At 41.5% G+C, this 11,681-nt stretch overlaps 3 protein-coding genes across 3 annotated transcripts; 2 read left to right on the top strand and 1 right to left on the bottom strand.

The window, feature by feature from the left end:
- Positions 1-945: 945 nt before the first annotated feature.
- On the top strand, positions 946-1,823 carry LOC111231734 (spermatogenesis-associated protein 45-like). The gene is made up of 2 exons (XM_022758953.1): positions 946-1,206; positions 1,739-1,823. The coding sequence occupies exons 1-2, from the start codon at positions 960-962 to the stop codon at positions 1,756-1,758; spliced, it is 267 nt and encodes an 88-aa protein (XP_022614674.1). The 5' UTR covers positions 946-959; the 3' UTR covers positions 1,759-1,823.
- A 302-nt stretch (positions 1,824-2,125) lies between these two features.
- On the bottom strand, positions 2,126-7,717 carry LOC111231733 (putative deoxyribonuclease tatdn3). The gene is made up of 10 exons (XM_022758952.1): positions 7,628-7,717; positions 7,365-7,397; positions 7,139-7,212; positions 6,710-6,794; positions 5,985-6,047; positions 4,376-4,485; positions 3,342-3,397; positions 3,144-3,256; positions 2,398-2,478; positions 2,126-2,300 (listed from the first exon to the last, which is right to left on the bottom strand). Exons 1-10 carry the CDS (start codon positions 7,682-7,684, stop codon positions 2,136-2,138), a joined length of 837 nt encoding a protein of 278 aa, XP_022614673.1. The 5' UTR covers positions 7,685-7,717; the 3' UTR covers positions 2,126-2,135.
- A 183-nt stretch (positions 7,718-7,900) lies between these two features.
- nsl1 (NSL1, MIS12 kinetochore complex component) lies at positions 7,901-11,333 on the top strand. Its single transcript, XM_022758956.1, has 6 exons — positions 7,901-8,098; positions 8,901-8,973; positions 9,068-9,198; positions 9,613-9,667; positions 10,511-10,578; positions 10,656-11,333. Exons 1-6 carry the CDS (start codon positions 7,910-7,912, stop codon positions 10,911-10,913), a joined length of 774 nt encoding a protein of 257 aa, XP_022614677.1. The 5' UTR covers positions 7,901-7,909; the 3' UTR covers positions 10,914-11,333.
- Positions 11,334-11,681: the final 348 nt, after the last annotated feature.

The raw sequence follows: 11,681 nt of genomic DNA, 5'->3' as shown, positions 1-11,681 counted from the left end.
CCTGGAGGAAGAAGTGAGGTCTCACTCTGTCTCTGTTTTCAGGTACCAACAAGAAAAACAAAAAGAGAGAATTTGCCTGGTGACCAGTGAAGGTTGCACATCATCATCATCGTCATCGTCACATGACAAACACTTTTTCCACAGGAGGAAATTTTTTTCATTAAACAGGAACAATAATATAGAGTGTCCACAGACTTATTTATAGGTACTTATAATAAATAAATGTGTTGAGAATATCTGAATTTGCTCCATTATATATGAGATGTTGCATATTTTTTACTCACTTTAGTGTAAAGTCTGTATTTACACTAGAATTAACACCTCATGGTTGAACGCCTCCACCAACCAGATAAAAGTTGCAGGAAATATGGTCACAACACTGTTTTTACAGACCATTATGATGTCACAGTGAAGTTGACCTTTGACCTTTTGGATATAAAATGTCTTCACTTCATCATTTTATCGTAATTAGACATGTGAGTTATTTTGTGTCATAGTAAGTGTATGAATTTGTGAGTTATGGCCAAAAACGTGATTGGTGAGGTGACAGTGACCTTGACCTTTGACCACTAAAATCTAATCCGTTCATCCTGGAGTCCAAATGGACATTTGTGCCAAATTTAAACAAAATCCCTTGAGGAGTTTGAGATTACATTCACAAATCCAAAACCGAGATTTGTGAGGTCACGTTACCTTGACCTTTGACCTTTGAGCACCAAATTCTAATAATTTCACCCCCGGGTCCTTATTAATGTTTGTGCCAAATCCGAAGAAGCTCTGGTGGCTTCTTTCTAGATAGAGTGACACATGCTTTCTAACATAGACGATCTTTGACACAGGCGCGCTTCTTCAAGTTTCCCGTTGCCATGGAAACGCCAGCATCACAAACTGACTACACGTTGGATAATTTATAAACGGAAACAAAAAAAAAAAAACAGGCTGCACCAAAAACCAGCGCGATGTCCGGACCTGAGGAGCGGGCTCTCCTGGAGCTGAACCTGCGGAGGGAGACGTGGTGTCAGGTGGAGGGACACCCCCGGCAGTCCTGGGAGAGGACCGAGAGGCGACACTACCGGAAACACCTGCGAACCAGCCCGGTCCTCCTCACCGCTCTGACCGCCGCCGGACCGCAGCAGCGCCGGGCGGCCTGCACCGAGCCGCCGCCTCCCGCCAAACTTCCGGAGAGACGACACTTCGAGGAGAGCTGTACGAAATCTTTCATGTGAATTTACATCAACAATATTAATACAGTTAATAATAATACATATTCATGAGGGGCTGAACGAAGGTGGTCAAATATAGCAATATATCATAATTATAATGATGCATTATTCAAGAACATTTTTATATTTTAGTGCCTTTAAGTGATAAAACTGTATTTCTTTCAGTTATTGTACATTTGTGTAAGAACTGAACTGAGACAAATTTCTTATTGTGGACAAGAATGTTTATGGAAATGATGAATTTAGCTGTTTCCTGCAGCCACACGGTTGTTGTGTGGAAGCTAAGTGCCAGTTCCCAGGTGTCTTTGAACGCAGCAGCAAATATTTCTTTTAAAAACAGCCCATTCATTCAACTGAATCCCCTGCAATAACAACACAGGTGTGAAACTAAAGGAACCATCTGTGCACATCTCCAGTGTGGTACAATAAGCTTGAAAATCTGCAGTGATGTAATTTACTATATTTAAATTATTTCTGATTATATGAATATAGCTCACACCTTTCTTCTCTTCCAGATGAATCTCACCTGGTGTAGACGGCTGCAGCCTGACAAACATGAACCTGAACACACCACAACTTTCAGTAGTTTATTATTTCCACAAAGAGTCGTGAAACTGTTCAACGAGAATAAGACATAATAAAATAAACCTGTTAATATGAGCTCATTCACATGAGTTGAAGGTGTTGAAGATTGGTTTGTGTTTGTGAAAAATCTATTTAATATCAGTCCTAACATCAGTCAGTCACTTTGGTCCAGAATGAAGTATCCCAACATTCACGCTCAGGGTGGATCTTAATGACTTCTAATGTCTTCACACTTTATCTATCTAGTCTGAACGTGTTGCTACTTGTGCATTAAATACCTTCAAACCATCCTCAGGCCAAGCCACATGTCAGAAATGTGTGTGTGTGTTAATGTGTGTGTGTTAATGTGTGTGTGTGACAGTGTGTGTCGGCCCTGGGGAAGAGTCTGAGTGCGTTCTGTGCAGTGATGATCTGAACAGCTTGAGGTGACAGACCTTTGACGTCAGCGATGTACCGGCAGGACAGAGTGATGTTAGCGGGCTCATTCCTCACCTGAGACAGAGACAGGAAGTGACGGACAGAGACAGGAAGTGACGGACAGAGACAGGAAGCTGCACGTTGTGTTCAAGTTGAATGGTTTGAGACTCACGTGCTTGTCGAGCCCCAGTGCAGGAGAGTCTGTTTCCAGACAGATGTGCTCCAGTGGGATCTGCTGGATCAGCTTTTCTCTCTGAGGTCACATTACAATTAACTGTCACTGTGGTTTCCTCATTATAACTGACTGATGTTACCATGTGACTTCCTGCTCATCGTGGAGCTTTACGTCTTATTTTCTTTCCTTCATTAATCTGGGAAACATCTGGAGGAGACGATGATTTTTAATATAACAGTTTATTATTCAGTATGTTTCATGCATCAGTATTCAGGATGTGGCCCCTGAATTAGGGCACTAGCTTATAATTTAGGATGTTACTATGGTTACCACCACTGTTGCTATGACTTTCCTGCTACCATACATTACTTTCACTTCCCAGTGTGTATTCTATGAGCAGGTGTGTGGGGTTTTTTTACCCATAGTGCACCACATGACAGAGGGAACATACTGTTCTTCATCTGTATATTTTATGTGACTGCACATCGACCAAAGTTCAGTTTACGTTTTATGGATTTAGCAAAAATGTGCACACAAAGCTGTTTCAGTCGCACGAGCGGATCATGTGGGACCAAACACCCTCATGATGAAAACGAGTCAACTCATTCATTCATTACACACACACACATTAACACGCAGAGTGTTCCCAGAGAGGTGAACGTCACTATATAATCAGACTCTCTCAAAATGGATTTACACTCTTGTTCATTTGTTTTCTTGCTGAAGTGTGAGGTCACACCTACCTGTTGGTTCCTGCAGACAGCAGGTGGGAAGGAGAACAGGTAACCGGCCTTCACGCCTTCCAGAGCGACCGAGGGCTTCCCCGCAAAGTTATGAAGCAGAGCGCGGCTGATACCTGAGGGAAATGAGGAAGTCATAGCTGCCAGCTGTTCGTTCTGCAGCTGTGTGTGCTGTACCTGAGACAGAGGAGGGACACCCACCTTGTTCTCTCATGGTCTCTATGGTGACTTTAGCAGCTGATCGTGAGTGGACGTTCCTGCGCAGAAAACAGTGAAACAGGAAGTAAGAACAAAACTGTTTTTCACTGATTCCAACACGTGTGAAAATGGCTGATTTTCACATGTAAATGTTTTCCTCTGTGATGTTCTGTTTGACATGAGTCATGAACTACTCATGGATGCCAGCTGGACACTGAGTGTTTGTATTGAACCTCTGTGTGATCACGTGCCTCTGTGCAAACCAGGTTCAGATGAAGTCAAGCCAAGCTCGTGCTTCAGCAGCAGGACAGTCATCACTTGCAGCTTTAGCTCGACAGCTCAGCTCAGTGGTTCCTAACCTTTTCTAGCTCAGGGCCCACTTAAAAATTTAAAAAATGTTTGTGGGCCACATCCGACGGCGTAACCACACAGAGGTCAAATACCAGAGGCCCAATGCTTTCTCAGAGCTCGTCTTATTTCAATGATAATCTTGACTCTCTCCTTTTAATTCTTCCTGTTTCTAACCAGCGGTTCAGCCGGCTCATCACAGTGACGGGTCGAAATATGAGAGAAATTAAAATGGATGTAAGGAAATGTTTGGAGTTCTTCCACATTTTATACGTTTTTAAATCATCATTTAAAAACATTTTTATTTTTTGTTTCATAATTACAACTTTGGACCAAAATTGTTCTGTTTTGCAAACGATGTGTCGGCCTGCAGGTTGGGGACCGGCGGCTTAGCTTGTACAGAAGCTACAGTACAGCTGCAGCTTCATGGGTTTATTTTGTGTATGAATGAATCCGTCTACATATTTCTGTCCTTTTGACAAACACTAATAAAACATCTGAACCTGGAGAAAGAAAATCTATAAAGTTTAACTTGTAGATGAGAAGGAGCCATTCTGCTGTGCTGATATTAACAACATAAAAACAGACCTTTGGAACAGGTGTATGAAAAGAACTACACTGAACAATCACTGCAGCGTGCACAGCTAGGCTCTATTCTATCTTCTTCTATCTTCTTCTATCGCACTCACACAGGAAGCTCCAGCTCCTTGGCGATGTGGAGCTGTTTGATGAAGACAGTCACTTGGTCGTCTCTGTCCTGCTGCGTGGGAGCACACCACGGCGTGAAGTCTAAACCGATCTGCAACCAAGAACAAGTGAACTCATGATGTCCCAGCCGCCACAAGCCGGTTTGACAATGACAACATGTTCAAATGTTGGAAGACACTGAATTCTCTCAGAACATGGAGAGAAAACACGTGACTTGTGAAAGAAACAGAGGACTCAGCTAAGCCACTGGAAATGTGTTTTTAACATTTCCTGCGATGAAATAACAACAAAACATTTCAACATTTTCCTTTTAAATATCTATTTTTACAAAACTGAGACCAAGTTCTTTCAATGCACAGACAATAAAACAAACATTTAAATTCAAGTACTGGAGCTCTGTATGTCTGTGACTGACTGACTGACTGACTGATGGAGTTTCCCCATTGGCTGTTGCTATTAGGGGGTGTTTACAGGAAGTGTTATGACCACACAAATACGTTTTCATTTTAAAACAACAGAAATCTCTGTCCAGACTAACACACCTGAAAATACATACATGACCATTCACCTGCGTCATCGTTTCCAAAGGTCTCAGTTTCTGTCCGTCCACACTACAACACAACCCCAGAGTTTTCAAAATAAAACAACCCCAGAGTTTTCAAAATAAAACAACCCAAGAGTTTTCAAAATAAAACAACCCCAGAGTTTTCAAAATAAAACAACCCCAGAGTTTTCAAAATAAAACAACCCAAGAGTTTTCAAAATACCTGAAAGTCTCCGTTTTAGGGGCTTGAAAACTCTGGAGTCACGTGGATGTGAGGAGGAAACATAACAAAACAGATGTGTTTTCAAACTAATATGTAGTAGTGTGAACGTAGCCTTAGCGCATTTGTAGCTAAATTTAGAGACTTTTTCTTAAGCAAGTAAACTGCATGTGGGAAAGAGGTTCTAGTCTCACACTGTGGATGAATGAAATGCGTTCAGTGTGTTCAGGGCCGGACCTCGCTGAGCCTCTAACCTTATCTACAAATATAACGGTTATGGAAACAAGAGTCTGGGACTGTTGACTTAGACACATTCCCCACACGGGAGGATCTACAGGGCTCTACGGCATTCAAGACTGGACAGGATGAAGTGTGTGTGTGTGTGTGTGTGTGTGTGTGTGTACGTATAAGTGCATGAGAAAGACTGTGACTGACTGTGATCATTAACTTTTCCTAACAAAGAGGATTAAAGAGGTTAGCTGAGAGTTTTAACAAGTTTAATCCTTTTTGCTTTTCCAGAAGTCACATTAAAGTTAGGATTTGTTAACTGGGGGGGCAGCCACGTGTCTGTGTGTGTGTGTGTGTGTGTGTGTGTGTGTGTCTGTGTCTGTGTGTGTCTGTGTCTGTGTGTGTCTGTGTGTGTCTGTGTTTGTACACATGGAGTGTGTGTACCGGTCAATTAGAGTTTAGGACCTTGAGAGTGAGGACGTTCGGTCTTGGCCTCATCACTTTGAAGGACTGTTTGATGGTTCATGGTTACAGTACATGTATGATGTCAATGACTGTCTGTGTGTGTGTGTGTGTGTGTGTGTGTGTGTGTGTGTACCTCTCCAATAGCAACGAGACGCTCTCTGTGTTCGTAGAACAGTGGCAGGGCAGCATCCAGGTCCTGTGAGAAATACATTACAACCTGCATCATGTATTTAGTTCATTTAAAGACATTCAAGGTTTCCCTGTGAGGATCATTAAAGTTTTCTGATTCTGATGAATCTGATGAAATTTTGCTCATTTTTAAACTCCACTTTAAGCCTCTGAATTTATTACTACTATCTAAATATTTTCATATCGGGTGGGAACTTGTGTAACAGCAGCTTGTTGTTATAAGTATTAGTCGTATTAACACCAGTTAATCTAGGCTCAGCTGACCTCCAACAGCCCTGTATCAAATCAGCGAAAAAAACATTAAATTTCAGTCTGCTGCCAAAGATGAAACATGAAACCCTGAAGCAGATCACAACGTCACCTGAGACCAAAGTTTATTTAGTGAAAATTATGAGGAAACTTTATCCTTATTTTTACATCAAAGTCCAGGGTCTCTGTTGCGATACGTGTATGAACAACTGTATGTGAATTTAGTTCCTTAAATAATGGCTTGAAAAATAATAAATACGCCTTCATCCCCTCCAGAGTCCTCAGGAACACCCTCCCTCACACTGTTTTCCTCAGCTGGGACACCACTGAGCAGCCTGGATACTGTTTCTCTCCTCACTTTCTCAGAATCACTAAAGTAAAATAATCAAAGGACGGATGTGGTGTCGCATGTTTTACTACCTGAGGTTTCACGCTGCACTGCTCAGGCCCCCCACCGCCCTGCAGCGGATGGATCCCGAAACATGGAGCCACCAGATCTGGATAGCTGTGAGAGAAGAAACACCTAGAATAATAACCATGAGGCCTTCCAGCTGAGAGCAGCTATATGAGACAATGTAAAAACATTTACTCTATACGTTGTGCATGAGTTACATAAGAGAAAAGGTTCTGTACTTAATGAACTCTCTAACCCCGTTTATATCACATTATCTTATAAGGTTTATAACTTTTTATGTATTTGCTGCATCAGAACTTCCTGCGTTCTAACTGAGAAGCTGATGACGTCAGCAGACTATAAATATAAGATACTACATGATATGAGTTTATGAGACAGACACTATATATATATATGTCCTAAAACTGATTACATAACACTGAAGATACACAGACCTTTGCCGCAGCTGTAAAACTCTGTTAAACTCCCCGACTTCTTCTGTAACTGCAATCAGAGTCTTTACCCCGGCCTACACACACACACACACACACACACACACACACACACACACACACACATATATATATATAAGCAGCTATGAAATATATACATGTATTAACTAGAACATATCTCTAAGTTGAATTCCCTGTTACAGTGTATGTTCAGTAAGTTGTAACTGACCTCTCTGGTCCTCTGGATCACATCCTCCAGATCCTGCAAAGAAAGAAAAACTGCAGCAGTGAAATAAACAGAACTAAATGTGCATGAAAACTTGTAAATATCAACTGTAATATGACTGTATTATTTGTAGTGTGCATATATCTTTTAAAAGATAAAATTAATATTTGTGATATTAACTGGGCGACATACTTTTAAGTTTTTCCTGTTGTTTATATTAGCTAGCTTAGTGCTAGTTATCTGTACAGGCTTATTTGAGAGCCTACCTCTTCAAACTCACGAGCTGATATGTGACAGTGACAGTCAACGAAACCATGTTCCATTTAAAATCAAAATAATAAAAGATAAGACAGAAATAATGTAGAAAAACTGCAATATTTGCTGATTTCGTCTGTCGAAGCACAGCTAACATCCGGGTGGAACAGTTCTGCGATGCCAGCGGTGTTGTTCCGGGGGGGGGGCTTAGCAGGCGGACACGGAAGTTAGAAGTTCAATTCCGGTTTCCGTAAAAAAAAAAAAAAAATATATAAACACAGTTGGCGGTAAAAATGGCAACCGTGGAGACTGAAAGCTCGTCTAGTGATGAGACAAACCAAGAATACAGAGTTCAAGTAAGGTCGAAGAAACAAGTCGTCGGGCAGATAAATAAATACAAAGACATTCTGAAGACGGCTCTCCGCGGACAGACGGACATCGCCGAGGACACGAAGCGAGTTTTACTGGAGGAGCTGCTGGCGGTGAGTCAACATGAACCGTTTACATCTTAATGTCACTAACTGTCATTTTAGATAATTCAGGGACAACTGAACTGTTACTGTCAAGTATCAACAAACCGCTAAGCGTTGGTTTTTTGCGGACTTTTGTTTCCGCAAGTGCGCAGAACCGGCTGTGAAATTACACCAGATCCCATTCGGAAAATCTCGTATTTAGTGTTTGTTTAGCTGTTAACGTCCACACACTCCAGCAAAAACAACATTTAAGGCCTTTCAGATATTTGTTGAGATGGAATAATACTTTCGGCTTAGAAATGATATGAGGACAGCAACATTTATTTATATAAAATAATTTAAGCTAACAGACATTCAGGCTAACAGTTAAAATCTACCAACAGTCTGCATCAGAATAAAGCAATATATGATTTACAGTGCTACTGTGAGTACTGTGTTAAGTAAATGGAAATGAGTAGAGTCAAAATGTTTAGTCAGTTAATCAAAACTTCATGGACAGAAAAAGAGTTTGCAACTATTTTAATAATCCGTTAATCAAGCAAGTAATTTTGGAGCAAGATAAACCAAATACTCCTCAGAACCATCATCTGAAATGTGAGAATTTGCTGCTTTTGTTTGTGATAGTAAACTGATTATGTAAAGCAAATCACTTTGACATCACATTGGGCCTTAAAGGATTCATCTATAATAAAATTAGAAAATGGTGCCTTCAGTAGCAGTTTATGAAGTATATCTGCTGTATTTGTGATACTGTGTTTGTGCTGTTTGTCAGACGTGTGTTCAGTAGTGATCAGTCTCTGTATCTGTGCAGAACTTTGAGGCAGCAGTTCAGGAGAATGTGTTGGTGAATGGACAGCCCTGGGAGGAGGCGCCTGATGTTGAAGGTGAGTCACTATCTCCTCTCAAACTCCATACAACCTGTTTTCATCAGCCCGTTTAATAAACTACAGTTTCTGTCTCCGCTGTCGCACTGAGCAGAGGATGAGGACGTCGATCTGGGAAGCCTCCTGGATGACACCATCGTTGAGACCACCAGGAGGCGCCGTACGTACCCGAGACAGATCCTTCCACATGTGGTCCATTCCCTCAAGGCTGAACGGAAACTCATGGTGGGTGTCAGAGTCTGGGGGAACTGACAGTGGGGGGGGTCACAGACCACAGACCGCTGCACTAAACATATACATAGGGATTAAAAAGCAGATTTCATAAATTGATGTCCTGTCTGAGAAATCAATGTCTGGATCACACGTATTATTACTGATGTAAAATGTAGAATGAAAAGTGAGTATCAACGACATGGTATTTTGTGACTGAAGTCTATAATTACACGTTACCCTCAGTGGATTTTATCGGATTATTACAAGTTTCACTTTATCTATTTGTGCAAAAAAGGGAAAAAACACACATATAAATATATGAAATAAATACAACTGAAAAAGAACATACATCACTGTAAAGGAACCGTCCAGAGCTGATTTGTCCTTTAACATCTGCTGCTCTGTGCCGTTCTGTCTGTTTTTCAGGGGCTGTATGAACATGCAGTCAAACCTCAAGAGGTGGTCAAGGACCCTGATCAAGGTAGTTACTGCATCTCTGATGAGTTACACACACACACACACACACACACGTTTTTAATTTGAGTGTTTTCGTTTTCTCTGGTCTTCTATAAAAGATGATTGAAGAAAAAAACATTTGAGAAGTTGGAGACATCAACAGGAAAATGTTCTGCCAGTGACTACGACTATCATCACCATGATTTATAAAATAACACAATTATTTCCTGTGTGAGAAAATCGTGTTATATCTTACATTTCCCTGTGGTGTGAGGCAGTGTTTGAAATGCTGTATACTCACTCCTGTGTGTACACACAGATCTACCGTGCAGTTTACACCGGACAGTTTCTTGCTTTCATATAATCAGGAAGAACTACTTCTCTTTAACCCGAGCATTTGAAAGTTTCGCCCTCCCTGAACTGAAATGCCTAAATGCATCAGTGCTCTTTGTTCACCTTGTGAGTTTCAGTCGCCTTGAACAGACTGTAAACAGGTAGCAGCAGGTTCTGGACACGTCAGGACACGATGCAGCGGTCCACAATTATCAAACTGCACGTGTAGTGAACACATTATTCCTGCGGTTTCCCTCCGTCCTGCTGATGTTTGGGGAAAATCCCTAAATAGATCTGCAGTTTTTTAAATGGAGTTTGGTCTGATTTGCTTTAATGCATGAGACTGAAACATCATTGATTTTGTGATTCTACATATTTTCCATATTGTGACATACATGAACATCAATATTAGAAATGTCCTGCACTGATGCATCTATGTCATGATTGCTTTGGAGGCCAATAAAGCTAATGAAGCTAATTATTAGCCATGTGGAAAATCTGATGATTTGAACGTGTTGTGTGTTTGTTTCACCAGAGAGCATCATGGGTGATTTGTCAGCAGCAGCTCCTGGGATGGTGAAACAGGCCATCCAGGTTATCAAGGTGACCTGTCAGTTTAATGAGCATTAAATGGATCTATGTGTAAAAACTTTATTGACACGTTTGTTTTTTCTCTGCAGTCGATCAACACTCTGCAGAAACAAGCTGAAGGCCTCTGTGAGATCCTCAACATGAAGCCGAGTCACGCCACTCTGGAGATCCACAGGGAAGTGTTCGGCTACAACGGCCAATCGGACGCTCCGCTGCCCGCCGCGGGAGCTGCGGAAAGGAACAAGCAGCCAATCAAGAGAGCCGTGGAGGAGGCGGCGGCCACAGACTGCTACGTGCCCCTCGCCAAGAAACCAGACTGCCCCACAGGAGAGGGAGAACCGGAGTGACACTTCCTGTGGCCGTCACCACAGAAGAAGATGATGGTGTGATGTCATGAACTAACAAGTTTGTTTTTACCCAGTTTTATTGCTCAGCTGTTGAAATAACTGGCAGCAGTGGAGAAACAGGATATGACTCATTGTAAATATGTCTTCTTCAGGTTCTATGTCTTATATTTCTACTGCTGGGAAACCATAAGAGGGCGCTGTTCTCCTCCTGATGAAACAAACATAAAACTGGTTGTTTGCTCCTCCATTTGCAAAAAGTGTCTGACTGATTGAACCTCTGGGCAGAGGATTCTCTTATTGATTATCTTATTACACATGGAAGTAAATCACTGTTAATGTGACAGTAACGGATCTTGCAGAGTTTTGATGCTGAAACAATAAAGTAAAAAGAAACTACAGTGAATCAGATGAAACCCCAAACATGACTTGACTCCTGCTCATTCTGTTCATGTTTTCTCATTCCCCTTTTTAAACATTGGTTCACATTTGTCAGTTTATGGTCAAGTTAAAGCTCCTCCAGTGTAAAGGTCTGTGTCCATGTGTAGTGTGATTATAGATCAGCTCTAGCTTCTATATTAATACTGTGAAAGTATCAAAGCCTCAGTCCACAGAGAAATGCACACAGCCTGTATTCAGAAACTGAGCCTTAAAACCAGCCGTCAGGACTTCTGGAACTTTGTGATGTCACAACAAAGCAGTCACCAAGCCCCGCCCACCTGGACCCACCATCCAAACCTTGCAGGATTTGGTTTCTCTGAGTGTTTTTAC

Source organism: Seriola dumerili, unplaced genomic scaffold, assembly GCF_002260705.1.
Source record: "Seriola dumerili isolate Sdu_G_001 unplaced genomic scaffold, Sdu_1.0 BDQW01000312.1, whole genome shotgun sequence".
Classification (NCBI taxonomy): domain Eukaryota; kingdom Metazoa; phylum Chordata; class Actinopteri; order Carangiformes; family Carangidae; genus Seriola; species Seriola dumerili.
Note: the sequence above shows the minus strand (reverse complement) of the source record. Positions and strands in the feature narration are given on the sequence as shown.

Excerpts from the sequence above, each read along its gene's own strand:
- LOC111231734 (XM_022758953.1), top strand. The coding sequence starts at position 960 with ATGTCCGGACCTGAGGAGCGGGCTCTCCTGGAGCTGAACCTGCGGAGG. Across the intron at positions 1,207-1,738 it reads ACGACACTTCGAGGAGAGCT|ATGAATCTCACCTGGTGTAG; the intron begins GTACGAAATCTT and ends CTTCTCTTCCAG.
- LOC111231733 (XM_022758952.1), bottom strand. The coding sequence starts at position 7,684 with ATGGAACATGGTTTCGTTGACTGTCACTGTCACATATCAGCTCGTGAG. Across the intron at positions 7,398-7,627 it reads CAGCTCGTGAGTTTGAAGAG|GATCTGGAGGATGTGATCCA; the intron begins GTAGGCTCTCAA and ends CTTTCTTTGCAG. Across the intron at positions 3,398-4,375 it reads AAGGAGCTGGAGCTTCCTGT|GAACGTCCACTCACGATCAG; the intron begins GTGAGTGCGATA and ends TTTTCTGCGCAG.
- nsl1 (XM_022758956.1), top strand. The coding sequence starts at position 7,910 with ATGGCAACCGTGGAGACTGAAAGCTCGTCTAGTGATGAGACAAACCAA. Across the intron at positions 8,974-9,067 it reads GGAGGCGCCTGATGTTGAAG|AGGATGAGGACGTCGATCTG; the intron begins GTGAGTCACTAT and ends CGCACTGAGCAG. Across the intron at positions 10,579-10,655 it reads AGGCCATCCAGGTTATCAAG|TCGATCAACACTCTGCAGAA; the intron begins GTGACCTGTCAG and ends TTTTCTCTGCAG.